Source organism: Sinocyclocheilus grahami, unplaced genomic scaffold, assembly GCF_001515645.1.
Source record: "Sinocyclocheilus grahami isolate Dianchi unplaced genomic scaffold, SAMN03320097.WGS_v1.1 scaffold384.1, whole genome shotgun sequence".
Classification (NCBI taxonomy): domain Eukaryota; kingdom Metazoa; phylum Chordata; class Actinopteri; order Cypriniformes; family Cyprinidae; genus Sinocyclocheilus; species Sinocyclocheilus grahami.
This window is the reverse complement of record NW_015505563.1, coordinates 728,023-750,044: the sequence shown is the minus strand read 5'-3', so window position 1 is coordinate 750,044 and position 22,022 is coordinate 728,023. Positions and strand designations below refer to the sequence as shown.

The 22,022-nt window shown below is 38.9% G+C and overlaps 1 protein-coding gene and 1 long non-coding RNA gene across 3 annotated transcripts in view; one reads left to right on the top strand and one right to left on the bottom strand.

The window, feature by feature from the left end:
* LOC107549994 (IQ motif and SEC7 domain-containing protein 2) overlaps positions 1 to 12,597 on the bottom strand; it is an 83,951-nt gene extending 71,354 nt beyond the window's left edge. Inside the window, exon 1 of one of the 2 annotated variants that reach the window (XM_016231201.1) lies at positions 10,087 to 12,597. In XM_016231201.1, coding sequence (XP_016086687.1) covers positions 10,087 to 10,589 — 503 coding nt within the window. In that variant the 5' untranslated portion in view covers positions 10,590 to 12,597. The remainder of the gene's footprint in view (positions 1 to 10,086) is intronic. The other variant, XM_016231198.1, reaches the window with a different exon arrangement.
* Positions 12,598 to 14,490: 1,893 nt separating this feature from the next.
* On the top strand, positions 14,491 to 20,748 carry LOC107549998 (uncharacterized). The gene is made up of 2 exons (XR_001604615.1): positions 14,491 to 14,533; positions 20,033 to 20,748. It is a non-coding gene; the product is annotated as an uncharacterized lncRNA (long non-coding RNA).
* The last annotated feature ends 1,274 nt before the right edge of the window (positions 20,749 to 22,022 follow it).

Here is a 22,022-nt window from a genome sequence, read left to right as displayed (position 1 = left end):
CAAAAAAAGTAATATAGCCAAAACAACCGCATAGCCGCTCTTTAGTGTAGATGCATGTTGATTTTATCAGACGATGCCGCGATTATTAATGAGAGTGACTCCTGGTTAACATGTATTAAAAGGGATCGTGTTTAGTCACTATTTAGTGTGGTATTTTTTGACAATATTCACTCATCATGACAGTAAAATAGAGCATTCTAAGTCAATATACTGCAGTATTTCCTGCAGTATCAGTAGAAAATATGGTTAACACCCGGTCATGCATGAAAAAAATAAAATACCGTCATGAACCGTGAAACCGGTATAATTTTGAAAAACACCGTGATATAAATTTTTGGTCATACCGCCCAGCACTAGAGTCGGTCACGGCATCTTCCAGCTACGTGTGAAACACGAGGCTGCAGTCTGAAGTTTGCAGTTCCCCCGGTGAACAGCAGCCCTTCACCGGCTCAGATTTTGGCGACACACCGGCATGCAAATTAGCACTATTTCGGTAAAAAGGGGTTAAACCCAACCACTGAGTCAAAACAGCCCAATTGCTGGGTTTGTCCCTATTTTACCCAGCACTGGGTTGTATTTAACCCAGCATTTTTAAAAGTGTACTGCATTCACCCAAATAAATTCGATTCTTATATTATATCAATGGGTGTTCTTGCTTAATAATAAAAGGTTTATCTTTTGATTATTGCCTCTATTAATTATGGTGTGTGTGTGATTTTTCATTTCCAGCATATTTTAAGCCAGCAATATAGTAATTTTTAAACAATAGATGACTTAAACAATACAACCCAACATGTTGGGTAAAAACATTTAACCTAATCAGCTGGGTCAAAATAACCCTGCATGTGTTCTGCCTAATAGCCTATTTACCCAGCGCTGGGTTGTTTTTAACCCAGCATTTTTTAGAGTGTAAGAAATGTTTCTGGAATAATGCCTATTGGCCAATGAAAATAAAACTGTTTTAAAAATACTTTAAAATATATTTCAAGATGTTACTGTTTTTTATTAAAAAAAGAAGCCTTGGTGTCAATAAGAGACTTCTTTCGTGAACATTAAAAACATCTTACTGACCCCAACCGTTTGAATGCTAGTGTACAGTAGGACAAGTCATACAGGCTGTTCTTCAGTCCCTCACGGCCTTGTTTTCTTCGGTGTAAAATTAAACACGACTAAGGTCTATTGACTGTGAACTCACTGTGCTGAAGCAGAGGGCTATCACATTAGCTGAGGTCAGAGAAGACGGCCCCACCATGCCTGCACAGCCTTGTCAATGCAATTTCACTAGAGCACCCGCTTCCTTTTATCGCCGAGACACTCCGTTTGAGCTGGTGGAAAATGTCATAACTTTTCAGGTGGGCTGTCAGTTTCACTCTGCATAGTTTAGTCATGAACAAAAAGCATCCATCTTCATTTCCTGAGGTTACATTTCTGTCGATTTCAAAAAGTCATTCAGTATTCTAATGGGAAATATGTCTGTCTGTTAAAGTGTAATCAACCTGATAGTGTGTTAAGAGGCTGAAGGCATGGAGTTGTATATTAAATTCATGGCTGCATGAATATCTGTTCAGCTGGAGGCTGTAAATGTGTGTTTCAAATAATTATCCTGTTTCGATGCGTTTAAGTTGCCATGTTTCTGACATCAAGTTTAACAAAGACTATTGGCGTGAAAATGTAAACTTGTGTAATAATGTTGATAAATCCAGTAATCTAAAGACGTCTGCACTGAACATAACAGATGTCAAGTTGAAGTCAATTCACACTCACATGATGACATTTGCAGCTTGGGGCTGTTCTTTTGGGTCGTTGTTTGAAGAACGTGAACATTGTCAAGGAGACTAGGACAAAATTACAGACTTTGTGCAATGGTCTCCCCTCACCACATGTCCTGGGACAATGTTCCCAGCTGTTCCACCCTGAGATGGCCCTGCGTTCTGCTGATTGTTTGATAATAAATTTTGCACAAACAACTAAATTAATTTGCTGAATGCACAAAATGCACAAGTTGACATTCGGTCCCAAACAAAGCACCAGCAGCAACCCTCGTGAAATTCTGTTTTGTCACTCTACAATATAAGCAGATCTATTATACAACCCTTCACAGAAACATAATCCCTGAGAACTCTTATTTACTAATGAAAAAAGCTGTAATATAATTCTATCCCTCAGAGACACTCAGAAACTAAACTTCAGATATATGGATGCATAGTATACGGCATGTCTACACATAGTTTGCGTTTAAGGAAAGCTCCAGAGATTTCCATGGAATAAGAGCACAGTATCTCTCCCACCCTTTGCATGTTCATTTATTCAGTATTTTGGCTCATTTGATAATGCTCCCAATTGCGTGTAGCACTCCAAACTACATTAGACACACGGCAATGCAGATATTTTCCCACTGGGAAAGCAGTGGGGAAAAGCAAACACTGAATGAAAATAATAAAATACAACTATTTAACTGTGCAAAGTTCAGAAATCAAAACGGTGTATTTCGGTTTAATTTTCCATACTTTGTTCATTTATTCGGTCTCATTTTGGTGCAATTTATCTGGTAGTTATTTGGGGGGAGTTGTTAATTGAAAAAGCTGAAATAAATAAACTAACAAAAAAAAAAGTATTAAAAGCAATTGTTTACCCAAAAAATTATTCTATCATTAACTACTCACCCTTATGTGGTTCCAAACCCGTAAGACCTTCTATACATCTTCAGAACACAAATTAAGATTGATTTTTTTTATGAAACCCGAGAGCTTCTGACCCTGCATAGACAGCAATGAAAGTGACACATTCAAGTTCACTCTTCTGAATGTGTCAAACACGGACATGGAAGAGAAGAAATTGTTGAATAAAGTCGTTACTTTTGTTTTCTTTGTGCACAAAGTATACTCGTAGCTTCGTAAAATTAAGGTTGAACCACTAATGTCACATGGACTATCTAATGTCCTTACTACCTTTCGGGCCTTGAATGTGTCAGTTTCACTGCTGTCTATGGAGGTTCAGAAAGCTCTCGGATTTCATTAAAAAAAATAGGGATGCACCGATATGAAAATTTTGGCCGATACCGATAACCGATTATTCTTTATTTTTGAAAGCCGATAACGTGCATTCCTAAAAAAAAAAAAAAAAAGAAAAAAAAAAAGAAAAGGGTTTTATTTGTGTTCCGAAGATGGATGAAGGTCTTACGGGTTTGAAACAACATGAAGGGGAGTAATTAATGACAGAATTTTTATTTTAGGGTGAACTATCCCTTTCAAATTTCTAAACCTAAAATTTTAGTTAAAGCTAAAAGAAATATTAAATAAAAAATAAAAAAAGAATGAACATGACAAACACATAACTTACATATATAAATAAAAAGTATATAAAAGGAAAAAATACTTAAATACAAAAATCTGAAATAAAACTACAAAAAGCAAGAAATACAATGAAATCAGTCACCTCTGTAAAAAAACTAAAAGCTATACAAACGTAGGGCTGGACAATAATTCGATATCAACATGTATCGCGATATAATTTTTTTCAATAACGGTGATATGATTTTTAAACACATTTCCGATATTTCGATATACATTACCAGTTGTATCACTCTAACACACACACACACACACACACACACACACACACACACAAGAAACGGGTTCTGTATTACACAAGCAACTTTTTCAGCAATCCAGTTCATCTACAGGTGTTGCCATGACAACCAAATAATTTATCCTTCAGATCCCCGGCTCATGCCCATGGCCACCGAGAGACACTCCAAAACCAAACGCTCTCATATCAACACCGCAGCATCAAAACAGCTTTTTTGTGGCAAAACATATTCCCAACATATCAATATCCAGCACATTCTTGCCATTTGACCTTTTTTGCTGCACCCACTAACACTCCCACATGCAAAACGCACGCACACAGCTGGGCAATTACTCATGTAACTTCTGACTAACCACTGACGCCCATGTTCACGATCACTATATGGGCAAATGCAAACGACATGCATATCAATATCCATTAACATACTCTCACCGGGAATACTGGTCACTACGGCAACGGCTAACAGGGAGTCTTGCAGCCAAGTGATGCTAATTCTCGATTTCCAAATGCTTTTCAGCCCTCGTGTTCTCACAGTTTGCTCACGGTGCTGTTCTTCTGCTAAAACTGCCCCAGATGCAAGAGCTCTTTCATATTGTCCATCTTCAAATATTCAAACAAAGGCAATAACATTGAAATTACATATGATTATTGTAAGTATACTCTCACATTTTATTTTCTTCTATTTTAGAACACTTGATGATTATCTAATCAAAATAACAAAATGTGTTAGTCACACACAGGACACGCTGCATTCAACTCGAGCGGGAGTGGAAAAAAAAAAAAAAAAAGTTGATCCGCATCTGAATTGTCCCACTCTGTGCAACGCGCAGCCTCGCGTGTCAAAACAAAGCAGCAACCTTCCGGTCTCTCTCGTGAAACCAACACGGAAGTGACTAAAACTGCAATTCATCATCGACTGGCTGCTAGAGGCTGGCTCCAAAACGAGTCAGTCCCATAGACTCCCCATGTTAAAATGCCCACCTTTACAGCAGAAAAAAAAAAAGGTTTACAGCCTGGTACAAAAATTGGTTTTGGTCTATATAGCTAATTTTGCTTTTCATGACAACTGTGAGGGGGTGAAATTTTTTATAACTCAACCGTTAAAATATATTAAGCCTTAAAGCTCTGCATAATTAAGGGCGTGGCCACTTGAGTGACAGGTGGATTGCAGCTGCTGTAACCGGCGTCGAGCTAGGTGGGCGTGGTTTCAATAACCAGCTCCCGCCTCTTTGCCCATTTTTGATTATCCGGGAGTGACGCGCGGTGACGCACTGCCAAGATGGCGACGGCCAGCTCCGCCAACTTTGAGCTTCAAAAACGCTCTTCAGAAACCTACAGGTGACGTCACAGACACTACGTCCATGTTTTTATACAGTCTATGGTCAAAACAAACAACACGAGGTGATTTCCACCTCTAGAGGCCGCTCTCGTGCTGACTAATGACAGTGGACCCTTCTCAACCGCTCCAGCAATGGACGCAACCCGGAAAACTATCAGCATGGATTTTTGACGATAGCCGATAGTGTCAGCAATCAACTATCGGTGCTGATTAATCGGCAAAACCGATCAATCAAATCAACCTCTGCTTCGAACCAATGAGATTTCGCAGTGGCAGAGCTACCCAGCACAGAAACCAATCAACCCAAGAAATATGCAAATAAGAAAATTAATCCAGGGTTTACAAATGTGCAGTGTTAAATATTATTGTTAGGAATCACTCTGGGTTAGTAATATTGAAAAGGTCACATGACGCCTTCTGTTATGTGCTTTTTTACACCAGTGCATGGCAAAACACTCATTTAAATTAAATGAGGTTAAAATTAATTAAGACTTTTATTACAACTAATAAAATAGACTATCTTACAAAGCAGCAGGTGTCGGGTTTGACTGACATGCAGGCTCCTCCATAGACATTCAATTATTCAATCATAATTGTATAAACTATCAGTCAGTCCTCCAACACCCAGTGTATTACTCACAGACTCACGTCTACGACAGTAATTGCCACCTTCAATGGACAAATGTAATTAACACCGGCCATGCTAATTATTCTGAGAAACAATCCCACCTCAACAGCTCCCCCACAGCAGTAGTTACACTTGTTCATTAGCCGAAAGCATTACACCAGAGAGAGAGAGCAAGATTGTGATCACCCAAGTTGGGTCATTTGGATTCGCAGGCATCTGTCTGATGGGACGGGAGCAGATACATGGATCTAAACCGAAAAAGAGCTCACATGAAAAAGGTGACACTGTAAACGACCCTTGTGGGTGAAAAGAGAAGAGGCGCCCCTAAAGAAAATGGCAAATGACATGTTGGTGTGCCATCTGCTCAACACCAAGGGAGGGCTGGTGAGGGGGTGAACGAGGCATTGGAAAATTTGGCAATAGTCTAAAGAGAAAGAGAGAGAGAGAGAGACCGAAAGAGAATAAAAAGGATGGATATGGCTGAAGTAGATTCAAAAACAGTCAAATGATGGCTAACTGTCACAAATGTCTGTAAAACACCAAAATCTATCAGTAAAACAAGCCATCTGCCCTCACAGTGTCATGTGACTTTTCATTGTTTCAGGTGAAGTTGATGCTAAGCGAAAGCAGCCCTAAAGTTTCACAGGTGTAAAGTAAACACATAGCCACATCTACCAGATGCTGTTTACGTGACTGCTAGTGAGTTCATGTGAATCATCTAATGACACAGGAGATGACAGCAAGGCAGAGGATTTGAAACTACTTTTATCTTCATGTTATAAATATACATACACAACAACCAAATATTTACTTAACACAAGCAGCAAAGATTATAATGTTCGAGTCAGAACGAGACTCAAGACACAGAATCTCATGAATGAACTAAATAAACTGGGATATTTTAATTGTGAACAAAATGAGCAAACGAGGTGTTGGATGAGGATTTACTGACTGACAATAACTAAACCAAAAGGGCATGTTGATCATTCTGTTTGACACATGAGTCTTTTTTTACTTTTTTTTTTTAACAAGGACAATCCTAATAAGAATGTGTAAAATGACTGAAAATTACATGACTTAATACTTTTATCGTTTTCCACAGCTTGACAAAAGTCAAAACTAGAAGCTGAAAATGGAGTGGGGGCAAAAAAGGAAAAGAAAACATAGTGCTGCTTTATTGCCATTTATGAAGAAAATGCTAGTGGTGTTAAAACCATATTTCTCACATCTTTTAGATACAGGCATGCAAAAAAAGAAGAAAAAAATAAATAAAATAATGATTTACACATAAAATAGACAAAAAGATGGGCTGCATGATAAAAAAAATAAATAAAAAAAAACTGTTTGAGTTTAAGAAATTTCTTTACATTTCATCAGAATTATTTTCACAAACACAATTTAAGAAAATTTCAATACGCAGTTTTTTTTTTTACTTAGCTTCCTGATTTATCATACACACTAACACTCTCTGCATTAAGAACATTTGTAAGCCCTCTATTAAATTCCAAATCATGTTGACTTTCTATTAAAACTACAAAAAGACCATATTGTGCACAAGGTTGTATTTATTCAGCAAACACAAATGCAATTTAGTCTCAGCAAATAGCGACTGATCAAATCATTGAACGAATCTTTTTTGAAAAGAAGCAAAAGATTCAAATCAATGGTATAAATCAAAATTGCCACTCCTAACAAATACTACAGTTAAACCATAATTACTATGCAAGAAACGAAATACGCTATCTGCCCTCAAGGAAAAGAAGAAATAAGTCTCAGATGAGAAAGAAAGCACTCAATTTATCTCCACAAACAGAGGGCATTCCGGTTTCTCTCCACTGGAAAGGAGGGCAAGAGAAACAAATAAGAGGTGTGCATATTGGAGAAACCAAACAGAGAAAGTGAGCAACACAAAAAGGGTGCAGTGCATTCTGCAGCCTCTTCCCCTCTCTCTCTGACTCTATGCTTCGCTCTCCCACACAAGTTGATCTACAATCTGACTCTGCGCTGAATTTTAATCACAACCTCTCCTACACAGTGGCCCGATCATACATACAGAACGAATCTCCACACCACACCAGCCACCTGCCTTAAAAACTACAGGAGATGCTGTACTGCAGTGCTCGACACTGATCCAATCCACCAAATGTTAATCTCCACACGCTCAAGCACGCATCTGTATGCATCGTGCGCTGTGATGAAGCCGGCTCAAGTGCACACTACAGGCGGGAGCGATCAGAGGTGCAATGGAGAGGTCGATTCCTCAGCAATGCAGGGAGGGAGGGAGACAAACAACTTAACTGTCAGAAGCACAAGGAGTGGCCCACTACACTTCTGTGACATCTCTCTGGATTTGTACGGAGCATGTTGACGCAGCACATGCTGGGAATGATATTGACAGTCTTGAGGCTACTGACAGCTTTGCTCATTGTGGAAATCTTTTCAGAGATTTATTTTCCTCCAACACATTTTAAAACCATACAAGACATCAATAGCACCAGTTTAAAATGAACGTCATGCCAAACCCTACAGGGTTGGAGCACGATTCACAAATGAATTGGTTTAACATTTTAAATTGCAATTCAAATCCAAAATGAGTTCATTCCAAAATGAGGTAGTAAAAAAGATATATAGAAGTGGTTCAAATGTAATCTGAAGCTTAAAAAAAATTAATATTACTGTAACTTATGTAGAAAGGCAAGACTAACTTTGAATGTCTATTAGACAAAGTCTTGTTTGAAGGAGCTAGATAGATTGATATACTGTTTGTGTACTTCGCGTATTTGATTCCACATAATCTTAGCTAAAAGCTTAGTTTACAGTAAAATTAAATAAAACTAAACTTCCTTGAGCTTCCTTGTTCTCCAGAAAACTTCACTGGCATAGTCCAATCTCTTTCAAAATCAAAAAAGTTATTACATTGGTGACAGATTTAGCATGCCAATTCAATCCCAGGTTCTCATGACATTAGCCTGTCACTCTGCCAAAGGCCCAGCAGCACGAGTCTGTCCAGATAAGAGTCTGTCGGCTTATGTAATGCTCAGGCTCGATGGCACAGCCAGCTGCCTGTCCGATGGCCTGGAAAGAGTCCTATTGTGACCGACTGTTGCACTCAATTTCAGTTTTGCAAGACAGACGGAGTGCGAACAGGAGAGATGCCCTCTGAAAGGTGTTTTCTGTTCTTTGGTCCCCGACATTATTAGATTTATTTCTGCACCAATATTGCTAGTGTAATGTAAATGCTGTTAAAATACTAGTGTGTGATGTAAAACAACTCAAACTGTGTACAAACATCCACAGATATGTGTAGTACAAATCGTTAGTGTCAGTGTATATTACAGTGCACGCAGTTGTTTACTCGTACTTGCTTTAAAGAGGTCATAGGATGCCCATTTTCCACAAGTTGATATGATTCTTTAGGGTCTTAATGAAAAGTCTGTAACATAGTTATGTTAAAATTTCTCAATGGTAGTGTAAAAAAAACACCTTTTTTACCCTGTCAAAAACCGCTCTTTTCAGAGCATTCAGATTTGTAGCATTTTCCTTTAAATGTTAATGAGCACTGTTGACCCCGCCCCTCTCTTCCGAGCCGCTCTCAGAGAGACGGTTTACTTACTGTTGCATTCATCGTGAAACTTGCCAATTAGCACATTATTAAGAAAGGCGATTTGCAAAGATTCGTTAAAAAAAAAAACTTACACACTTCTTCAGTAGGTGAAGCTGGATCACAAATGATTTGCGCGAACATAGATGCATTCATGTAGATCGGGGGCGCATTCCCTTCAAAAACAAACATAATCCACTGCGTCTTCAGCGGCTCAGATGTTGGGAGTAAATGACGATTGCTATGTTCATTATTACATCCAACAACAGAACACCTCAATCGCTTAGGAGTCATTCTTGTCTACATCTGCTCCAGCGGTGAAACAATGGCGGACTGATGACAGCTCACTCAGGCCTAAGGTAAGACGCCAGTCCAGTCTGTGCTGAAACGCCACTGTCAATCAAACTATCGTGGGAGAGGCCTGTCTGTGTGACGTCACACAGACAGGCATCTGAGATCGGCTCGATTTGAGAAAGGGGTAAAGATTTTAGTCGATTAACAAAAAACCACTGGGTGGATTTTTATCATTTTAGGGTGGTTGTGTACACACACATTTCAGTTCAAACAACTTGCAAAAGTGCATGTAGCATTATGAGACCCCTTTAAAGAATAGTTCACTCAAATTCTGTCAGCATCTACACATCCTCATGTTGTTCCAATCCTGTATGACTATCTTCTGTGGGACACTAAAGATAATTTGAATAACGTTTCAACTGTCCATACAATTAAAGTTAATGGGGACCAAAAGAACACTAGAACTTTGGAACGACATGACAGTACATAAATGGCAGAACTTTTATTTTTAAGTGAACCATTCCTTTCAAATATATTGATTACTATAAACTGTAGTAAATTTAGTTAACACATGCACCAACATACAGTCTTAAAAACTCAGCTATGCAGTAAAAGAGCCCTCAGGCCTGTACTTACCGTCGCTGCAGAGAGCTTCCCAAACTGGTAGCGGCGCCGTCTCTTTCTCGTTCCCGGTCTCGGTCCCTCTCTCGCCCCGTGGCATTAGCTCCAGCTGACAGGCTTTGGCCGAGCCTCGTGTGCGTGTTGGCATTGACGCGCCGGTCCCGTGCTGGCACGGGTGGAGGTGGAGGTGGGGGAGCCGGAGCCGGAGCCGGGATGGGTATCGGGATGGGCCCGCTGTTGTGGCTCTGATTGGCGTATATGTTGGTGGAGGTTGCAGCGTTGGAAGTAGGTGGCTGGACGGGGTGGATGGGAGGTGGAGGTGGGGGCGGGAAGGGCTGTCGGTCCAACCTCAGGTCTTTGTTCTCCTGGCTGAGCCGGTCCAGCTGCACTTCAAGCTCCTCAATGCGCCGCCGTTGAGTTTCCAGAAGCTTCTGTTGGCTCTCGATGATGTTGTTGAGCTCCAGCAGGTACTCCACCGCCCGGTTAGGGCTCTCCGGGCTGCCCTGCCCAGCATCCATGTTGATGGACACTTGCGTAACGGTCACCGTCTGCTGGGACAAGCTTCTGGGATCACCCCGTAAGAGGAAGCTCTCCCCCCCACGTGGAGCGGGTGGGGGGGAGAGAAGGAAATGTGTTGGGAGTTAGAGTTGAGTTACCAGAGTAAAATAGTCAGTGGTTTTAATCTGAGATTCCCCAAAGTTAAATTCAGCTTTGGAAGTCACAGTACTGGAAAGCGATGAGGAAATTCCATATTGGGAATTTGTATTCACATTCAAGGGGTGATGATAATGTTAATGAGGGGATTTGTTTGTTTGTTTACGATTGGTGTGAACATGTGTTTGTTTATGTGTGCATTGCTATTCTTCTGTCAAATGTGGCATTTTTCCACTGCCACCAAGGAATCATGGAATTGAGATCAAAGCCAGTTTGCAGAAATGAACTTCATCAATCATTTAGCCATTTATTACTCTCATTAGGTAATGAAAGTGAACAAACAACTAATTTGACAAAGTCATCATGGAACATTCCCAGCACCTCAAGTCCAAGGTAAGGATGCACCGCAAAAAGCCAAGTCAGCAAATATCCATTACACAGGAAGGAAAGCCAATTTCCTTTCGTCCATTTCTCTGGCGTGCATCCTCTTCCGTTTCTCTTTCAAATGTGAAGTTGAAACACTGCAGCGGTTTTCTGGCCGTCTATTCATGACTCATATTCAAGACTGAAGTGTTTGGGAGACATTTTCGTCAGGAGTCATTCTATTCCAGAGGCGATTGAGATGGAAAGGTAAAGAAAGAGAGAGACGGACCAAAGTTCTTCTGATAAATCCACTGCAATACTAAATTGGCTTCTGGGAGGTGTGCGCATGTCTTTCAGAACAACCCAGTTCCCCCTTCTCTCTCCTTCGCACCCTCATTACAAAACCAAGATCTCTTCATTCAAGCCATTAATATTGCTCATCATTATGCATCGTAAGACATGGAATTAAATTTCCAACGCATGATGCATTTCAACTCATTGCAAAGTCCGTTCAACACAATATTTGGTTATTCCATAACACACTACTTCTTTGCGCCTTCATTCCATTATTTCTGAAGACTAATCTCTCTTCAATGTAAAATAATTACATCTATCATTAATGTTTCATGCACGCATTGGTCGTTTACTCACGAGCGGTTTCACACTTATTGCCCAGACAGTCCTTGAAGACAATCGCGCATCTCCAACGCGTACAGCTGCGCGATAATGAGGCGATGTGTCGAATGTCCCAAAGTGATGGCATCAAAGTAGATTAAAATATCCAAATTCGACGAGTTTAAACCGAACAAATGATTATTGATCTTCTGTTGCGGTTGATCGCAACGCGTTCCTCCCGATCAACTAAAACAAAATCGAGAGGAAATACAATCCTTAGGGCATGATGTCCACAGCATGTCGAGTTTTATGTCGCTTTGTGTATCAATCAGCGCAAAGGCGCTCAGGTCCCGAAACAGCTGAGAGGCGCAATACAGCATCCGCGTGCTCGTCCACACAGTGCCAAGCCAATGCGCGCGAGATCATTAAATAACACCCATGCTGATGGAGCACAGCTGTCATTATCATTTTTTAAAACAGTTTATGGAGACTGCGTTGCATGACAACTAATTAAACTACCCCAAACGGTTGTGTCTCCCAGTATGTCACAGATGTCAAGACGTGTTGATGCCAGTGACTAAGGATATTCGTTCATGAATTAATTGCTCACATGTTGAACAGGCATGCATTCCCTCCTGATGCTCCCTGGATAGCCTTGCACCTGCCGCCCCTCGCCGCCATTCGGTTTCACCGCAGTGGCCACATGTGTCTCGATCGCTAGTTTCGCAGCACGTCGATGATGCTCAGCGCCTCTCGCCGTGGTAAAGGGTGATGAAGGGGTTAAATTCATTTGAGTGAGTCAGAGAGAATATATTTTTCTTTTCAATCGAGGCTCTGACGTTAGTCCGAGCGTGTAGCGCTAGAGGAACATGCCGGGGAAACTGTATCCCCGTGGTCGGCCATTTTGGAACGCGGTAACATTCATTTCGACGGGAGAGTGGCTCCTTGCGTTGAGCCAAAATGAGTGCAGTTTCTCTCTCTCTCTCACACTCACACACACACAGACACACACCTCAAGACTCAAACTGAAGGCTGTGTGGTGCATTTAATCTGCAGAAAAAGCAAGCCAGCATAGATTTACACATTGAGGCAAAGTTGTTCATTCACTGCAGTCCAAATTTAAATTTCAGCCAGCAACAGTAGCCTACATTAATATAAAAACAGGCTTTGCACGGTTAATGTGAGCTTAAGATGATGATAGTGCCTAGTATGAATATTTTATTTGGTGTTATAATTTCTACTGCAGCAAAACCCACAAGTAGCTTTTGGCTTTTACAGCAATTTTAGGATGTTCCATTTGCTGAATCACTCTCATGCTCTCTGCTTTCAGCACCCACATTAAACCATCAATTTTTTTCTTACTTCCACCCACACGTCCTGCCCTCTCTTTCTATGTGCCTTAGTCACAGCTGAACTGTGTGAGTGAAAGGGATGTGCTAAGCACATGCAGGACAAGGAGACATTATCATTAGGGCTTAATTTGTCTATTTAATGGCAGTAAGATTCTACATTAAGGGTAGAATTTTGCTTCTGTCAACAGTTTCCCAGTTGAATTCACAGATACAATGCAGTGTGACACATTACGTAGGCCTATAATCTAGTGCTAGCTGTGTTGTACAACCTAGGGTGTGTCTCAATCAGCTTTCTAGTTCAGTAGTCAAGGGAGGCAGTTATTTCAAAGACTGTTCCACTGTCAAAGTCATTCCAGTAATAAATTACTACAAAAAACTAGTAAGTATGATGTTCAAAAATGCTGTCTAGGTAGGCAGGTCACTGGTTTTTGAAACAAAAGCCTCTCTGTGCTGACCTCTGGGTTCAGGATTAATCTTTACCCCGGCATTCTGCGTCACTTGTTCATCAGATCACTTCAGATGCCCTCTTCTGAAAGTTCATAGAAAACGTGTTCACGCGTGAGAGTCTGCGCTCTGCACGGGCGAATTGGGCACGCTTCACTCATATAGAGCATATCCACTGTTTATATAAGAGGTGCATGCGGAGGAGAAAAGTTGCAGAGGCAAAAAAAGATGGATAGAGAGAAATCCATTTAATTTCTTACTCTCCCACACAGAAGCCTTAATTATTCAACTGCATAATTCTCTGTGCATCTATCTATCTATCTATCTGTCTATCGTCTCTAACTATAAATGTTCAGTATCTATCTATCTATCTATCTGTCTGTTTGTCTATAATTTTATCCTCTTTTCACTACTCCTTTTCATTTCATCCCTTTATATCTTTCGTTCCTGTTTTTCATCTCTCTTGTGCTTTTATGTCTCTGACACCAGTCATTAAGAAAAAGCTGGAGAACATTGTGAAGATCTGAGCTTCAAAACTACTGTCATGTTTTCAACTCTCCCCATCTCTTCCTCTCTCTCCCCACAGGGCAACCACAGCGTTTGTTCTCTCACACTGAGCTTTCGATTCCCTCTTAAATGCTTTAGGAACATTTCCTATTCTTTAACCATTCATTCACAAGAAGCAGCGTGTTATATAAGGAGCTTCATCAACATGTCACATCGGTTTTACAGTTGATCTGATATTTTCTCTGTAGAGCTGTGTTAGCTTTATGTGGTCTGGTCCAATTGTTGTCTCATTCTGACAGTGACATTTGCGCTTAAATAGCAATGGCAGTGCTCCATTAAACAAAGGGCAGGTGGGAGGATTCAACATGGCCCAATAGTTGGGTTATAAAACTAATAAAATCACATTCCAAAACCCCATGTCTGCCAAAACTATAAATGTACATTTTATGTTTTCTGCTTACAGAACCGAAGGCTGCCATTAATGTCTGGATGGAAAGAGATGAGAGGACGAGTGTGTTTTCTTCAAGGTAGATGGCATGATAACACACAGTTTTGATCAAGCACTTCACTAGAGACAATCCTGACCGGTGACATTACTGAACAGGGAAAAACGTCCTTCAAAATTAGATTAGGCACTGGTAGAACACCTACTGTAATATAATATAAGTTATAAGTATAATATCAATACAAGTCAAGAAGTCATACAAGTTTAATTGATTAACAAAATATTAGCAAAATGGTAAAAATTTTATTTTGTCAGAATGCACAGCAAATTGTGAGACATTAATGAACAAAGACACTTTTTAGATCCAGACAGAATTGATATCTGCCTTCCTCAATACCTGATCAAAAGCCTAGCATACTATGATGATATCTTATTCTGGATAATTAAAAAAGAGCCTGGTTGCATATTAATATGCATACTTAAGGTGCGTGAAGAAGTCCTTTGTAGCGAATCAGCTCATGGGGAAATATGAATAATTAATCATAACTAGTTATAATTAATTATAAATATTTAGATACATTCTGTGCACCTTCTATATATTAGTATATACTTCTGCTTGTGGCGAAGCTACTTGTAATGAGCTTTGATTATTCATGTGGCTTTCTCTTTTACCACCTGCATTATTATGGTGGTTGTCAGTATGTTAAAGGTACAAAACAGATTTTAATAGCAGTGTGCATTGATGAATTTACTGGTTTACATTAAAAATTTCTTGTTTGTAAATTACAGTTTTAAACTGTAAAATGTACAGTTTTTGGCCGTAAATGTGTTTACAGTTTTTCTGTATTTTTTACAAAATTATTCTGGCAACCACAGCTGCCAAAATTATTTTGTAAAAACTACAGAATTTTTTTTACAGTGTGGAACTTGAATCAAAATTACTAAAGATTCTCAGGACACTAATATATTGCCTATGTACCAACATATAATATACACGCTCGTTTAGATCATCAGAAGGCGAATTCATAGATACTAAACATGGTAGGATTACATATAGGTAAGATGACAGAAACGAGTGGTTCCATCACAAGCCGGCATAAACATTATACAATATAACGACAACATACACAATGACCTGAAGGGTATGTGTGTTCATTCAAAGAAAGGTTTTCCTATTAATTAATTAGAGAATAGTACATTTTTGGGCATTGTGTGTCTTTCCTAAGGGTAAATGAGGTGTGAGTTTTCTCTGCTTGCATTCCTTTGAGCAATAAAACCAGTGATATCAGCCTTGGTTGCCATGGAACCAGAGGCCTGTTCTGCTTTCCTGAGGTGTTACGCATTTCGGGGGAAGGGTCCATAGGTCCTCATATGGCTTGTTAACTGAGAGGTGTTACAGAGTATTTGTTAAATATAGCTAACAAAATATATATTGTGTGTTTGATTGGTCCAGACGCTACACCTTATTCAAAGTATTCATAAAACAGTGAGCAAAAAGTACACAGATAATCTATTGTGACTTTCAGTGAGATTCTCAAGTGCAAATCGAATGGACGCTTCATACTATCCCATGAGGCCCTGCGGGAGCAGCTGTAAAAAGCAGTGAAGCAACACAATTGACGCTGTAGGTCAATGACAATATGACAGATGTAGTACATTCAAATTACACATTCATACTATATACAACATACTTTTTAATGAGCGCAAAGCACTTATACAGTACAAAATAAGCACCTACTCAGAAAGTATGAAATTTTGGATGCTAGCTGTTAGCTTGCTAAATAATGTACTAAAAAAAAAATAAGGAAAACTAAATTCTTAATTTGACCATTTTAGCCTCTGTAATTTAATGTGCTATGTAATTGATGTAATTGTGCATAATATTTTTTATTATTATGACTACAAATTTATTTCTAATCAGGCCCTGAATAAAGCATGCTAAGCATGCTAGCCAACTCCTTTAACCTGGAAATTGTAAATAGAAATTGTAAATAGGACATGAATTTACAATGGACTACAAAAACATCCTCATTTCTTAGGTCCACCACCTGCCACACATACAAAATCCAGGCCAGCTGCATAATGCAACATATCAGAGACGCTGTAATATACAGCCCTTGTGTACACGGCTCGCACTTATCGCCGATTATACTTCATATGTGAGTGACACAAACCCTCCTCGTCTCGACTGAAGCAGCCTGTAGCTTGCTGATTAAAAAGGTCAACATGACATTTCCCTGGTGCTCAACATCCAGCCCCCTTCTGCTTCCCTGAACAGCACACATGCACACCCCAGCAACGTGTGGGTTTTTCAGGCGTACGTTACGTGCGCTCCCAGATTAAAAATAAAGATGTCGTGATCTCTTAGATACATACTATTGACTCTTAGTCAGCTGAGAGATGTTGAAATCAAGGGATTCAAAAAAATCTGCTTTTCAAAAATGCTTTTCAAATTCTTAATGTTATCTGAGTTTTCAGCCCTATATGCTGGGGCAAAATAGAGGGAGGAAGGATGAGGCACAGCAGCCTCTGTTCGCCCTCCCGTTTCATAGTTAACATGGTGTAGGGCATAGCGTATAATTAGTGAGAGCAATTAGAATAGAGAGAGAGGGAGAGAGAAGCCTTCTACTGTTATTCCCACAGGCCTGCTCGCACTCTGAAGTGCAAAGTGTGATAATCATAGTTTCAAATGTATTTTGATGAATGCTAGTATGTGCTTTTGGAGCAAGACTCAGTAGAGAGAGGGGGAAAAAAATGTCCTCCAATTCATGCAGTTACACTGAGTAATGTTCTTAAAGGGGTCATATGATGCGATTTACATTTTTCCTTTATCTTTGGAGTGTTACAAGCTCTTGGTGCATAAAGAAGATCTGTAAAGTTGCAAAGACTAAAGCCTCAAATCCAAAGAGATGTTCTTTATAAAAGTTAAGAGTCAACCACGCCTACCTAAAACGGCTCGTTCTAACACGCCCCCACATATCTACGTCATGATGTGGGAAGATTTGCATAACGTCGCCCAAATGTTCACGCAAAGAAAGTAGGTGTAACTTTTATTCTCGCTGTAGTATTGTTGTTGCCGCCGCCGCCATGTCGTGAAGACGCTGTGTGTTTCGTTGTGAAAGTGAAACTACTTTGTTTGGCCTTCCAAAAGAGGACGATATCCGCTTCGTCATGCCTGGAGCTGATCCGTGCTGGTTGCTGAGGAAATACAACAACTTCGCGCTGTGGATCGCCGGATCGGCTTTCACCGTGGACGAAGCGGAGTCCAGCCCGGGGTCGTCACATGTGGTTGCCGCAAGCCCGCCCGGACGCTCCTTCATCGAATCCGCCGGCCATGCCGTTTTCAAGCCCGTCCGCCGCCGCTCACTCAAGCCTGCCTACGTTCACTCTAGCCCGCGTGTGTTTCGTTGTGAAAGCGAAACTACTTTGTTTGGTCTTCCAAAAGAGGACACGACTAGAAATCAGTGGTTAAGTTGTATTTACAACACTGTTCCAGAACAGTTCAACACAAATATTCAGATGTGTCCAGCGCATTTTATGGAGGACTGTTTCCTGAACCTGGGAGAGTAGACTACAATGCCGGCTGTTCTGACTCACTTTGTATATTTAAAGAATTTGCCACTGACGATTCAAATGCGAGTTTTGAGCAGTGTAGAGTAGCACTTGTTGTTTGTCATTTTTCCGATCACAAATGCAGACATGGTTTTATGTTTACGCGGCGCGTTTGCAACGCATAAAAATACAGTATAAGTCATTATAGTCTGTAATTATGTCCCCACTGGATGCAACAAATGCCTCGTTTATAATGGGTTTTAATGTTTTTGTCTCGTCGCTCCGGCCGGACAGGGCATCACAGTATGGTAAGGGGCATAACATTTCCGTCCACTGGATAGCTGGCCAATCAGAGCACACCTCGCTTTTCAGACCGATGAGCTTTGTAAAAATCGACTCGTTTCAGAAAGGCGGGGCATAGAGGGGAAACAATAATGTACAGTATGTGGAAAATAATGTTTTTTTTTTACCTTAAACCACATAAACACATTTCATTACACCAAATACACAAAATAATGTTCTTTTTAGCAACATCATATGACCCCTTTAAGCATGAAGTACTGATCTTTGATTACCTAAATTTATACTGTGAATTAATGAACACAAGAGATTTTAGTTTTTTTTTCAAAACCCTAGTGTGGTTGGTACCTATGTTTAGCATTTTACGTAACATAAGCAGGCCATTTAATAAGATACTTTGGTAATTTCCAAGGCAGCTTTTGATGTATCCTTCAGGGACTAGATCATTTTAGTATGCAGTAAGGTAAGAAAAATGTCAAAGATTGTGGATGACAGAAATGCTGAATATGTATTTAACATTATTGATAAAAATAGTTCTAATAAAATACATTATTTGTGTGATATATTAAGTTTTTTGTGCTTATAAAGTGATGTTGTTAGCTTAGCAACATGTGCTAATCCAATACCAAACTTTGGGCTAGTTGAGAGCTTTGCTCTTCATGTGAGGAGCACTGTTTGTGGAAAAAAAAGGTTAAGTTTCCATCTGTGTAGTGTGTTCCAAATCAGAGTTTAATTTGTTTTAACGGTACAAAAAAAAACTGAATTTGTTTTCCATTTTCACAAGTTAAAATCAGTTAAACTTTTTAAAAACGTATCTCGAGACCCGGCATTTTTTTTATCCAACTGCAATTTTTATTCATGGATTTAAACAGGGAAAAAACGCATTCTGTGTGAACAGCCCCTTATAATGTACTATATTTGACTACGTTTTGGAACAGAGCTTAGGCCTATGCGTTTGTGTATTGTAGGACCAAGTGTTGTGTGATATTGAGAGATCAGTTTGGTATTTTTCTTCTGCAGTAGATGGTGAATATGTAAGATGCTGGATGTTGTATGTGTAGGAGTTTATTCCCAAGTGGTTTAGTGATGTGTGCGAGTACTCGCCTGTTGAAATGCAGAGCCTTGAAATTCCGAGGGCACACGCTTCCTAGATGATTAGCGTGGTTCAGGCTAGCACAAAGCTTGACAGCTTTTTTCAGAGATAGGTACTTTCCATAGCAATTTAAAAGAAAAATGTACTGCAGATTAATGAGTCAAACCGACATGTTGGAATACCGCTGAGAATCTAAAGATAATTATTGGGCACATAGCATTAAAATCAAATTATCATCAGTAACCTTATCTAACAATACTAAAATATATATAACACTCATCTGCTTTATTCTAAAACCTAATGAGCTGCTTAGAGAGGGAGATTTCATAATTTTTCTTTGAAAAGAAAAATCTAATCTGTGCTTTATACTTATTATGAGCATCACTATTGGCTTAGCAACATGCTAATACAATAAAAATAAACTGTGGCCTATGTAGCTCACTAGGCTTTGGAACCAGGCTGCAGGGAGTGGAAATGAGTGAACACAACATCTTTTTTCAGTTTTATTCAGTTTATTTCTGTAACTGCATGTCATTATTCATAATTCAAAACTCCCTGTTGATGCATTCAAAAACAATACAGTATCTTCATACATATCAAGAGCAACAATTAAAAACCTGTACATCTGTGTTCAAGGTGTCCCCTCACGGACTGCTAATTACACACTCAGCATCTTCCCTGCAAAGGACGCCACTAAAATAACGGCTACTCGAGGTCTCGCTTCAGACCCGGCAGGTAAAAATCTGCAACACACTGCTGCCTGCTTCCTCATTCTCTATACTTGAGAGTCCGGTCTATGCTAAGTCAAAATGAAGGAGAGGACGCTTATGCTATAAAGGAAGTACAACCTTCATTCAGGAGCTGACAGAATGATTTTTCACTAGCCCCATCTGAACACTTGAAACAGTTTTAACTGCTTTCCGCTGGCTTGTAAGTGGTGACCTCCGTATGCACTGAATGGGGGAAAGCGAAACAGTGACTGCAGCCAGCCAGTTGGAGGATCAGCACCAATGGAGAAAAAGAGATCGCAAGAATTCAGACCGGGCGGCTGCCTTCCTTTATACGACAGAATGTCCTCTGCTTTCATTATCGTGGGCCGAGCTGTCTGGCACACAAGGGTGTGAAAAGCATTGAGAAATTACACTGAAGTATGGCTACGGTGTCAAAGGTTTACAGTATCTAGTCAAAAACTTTCTCAAGTTAAAGTACAAAAGTTTGCACATTGTAAACTTCTTAGTTTTAGAAATAGACGAGACATGAAAGCGAGATGAAATCACAAGACAGTGGAGATTTCCTCATTTAAGTTTGTTGTACAAACTACAAACAATCTAGAATTGAAAACTTGTTAGAATTAAAAAAAAACAGTCTGAAATTGTGAAATTGTATCATTAAATTAATTGTTAAAATAAGCCTAATCTGATGATATAGTTGTTTGACACATGAGTATAATTGTTTATAGCAGTGTTGTTTTGGAATTATTCATTATTATATAGTTTATATTTGTTTTAGTAACTTTAGTACTTAAATGTATTTTATTTTGGTTAGTTGCCAAGGCAACATTTCAATTTAAATTTTGTTTCAAGTGTAAATAATTAATCTAATTTTTATATAAAAATTTATCTCAGTTATTATTATTATTAATTATTTCAATTAATGAAAACATTTTTAATAATTTTAGTTAATAACAACAACAACACTGGTTTATAAACTGATCACCAACTGTTTTCTCACTTCAGTCATATTAGTCTTCAACAATGCATATAATATAAATAAGACCATAATTATGGCCAAATACATTTTACATGACATATTTCAACTTTCAGGTTTTTGTCATGCATGGTGGCCAGGGAAATATGCACTTTTTTAAAGATATAAATTACATTTTACAAAGTAATAAAAAAAATTTCTTACAAATGTAATTTTGTAAATTTTCAATTTCAAATAATAATTCTAGTAATGAAGTACAATCGCTCAAGCGCTTTACACCCCTGCTGCCTTCTCTATCCTATATTTCTAGAATATAGATATAAAAACATCTTTTCTTTCCTCGTTACAAATAAAAGTGTTCTTGTACTGTACAATGGCTGACTCCTTACAAGGCCAATATAGAATGTATTTTATTTTGGTTAGTTGCCAAGGCAACATTTCAATTTAAATTTTGTTTCAAGTGTAAATAATTAATCTAATTTTTATATAAAAATTTATCTCAGTTATTATTATTATTAATTATTTCAATTAATGAAAACATTTTTAATAATTTTAGTTAATAACAACAACAACACTGGTTTATAAACTGATCACCAACTGTTTTCTCACTTCAGTCATATTAGTCTTCAACAATGCATATAATATAAATAAGACCATAATTATGGCCAAATACATTTTACATGACATATTTCAACTTTCAGGTTTTTGTCATGCATGGTGGCCAGGGAAATATGCACTTTTTTAAAGATATAAATTACATTTTACAAAGTAATAAAAAAAATTTCTTACAAATGTAATTTTGTAAATTTTCAATTTCAAATAATAATTCTAGTAATGAAGTACAATCGCTCAAGCACTTTACACCCCTGCTGCCTTCTCTATCCTATATTTCTAGAATATAGATATAAAAACATCTTTT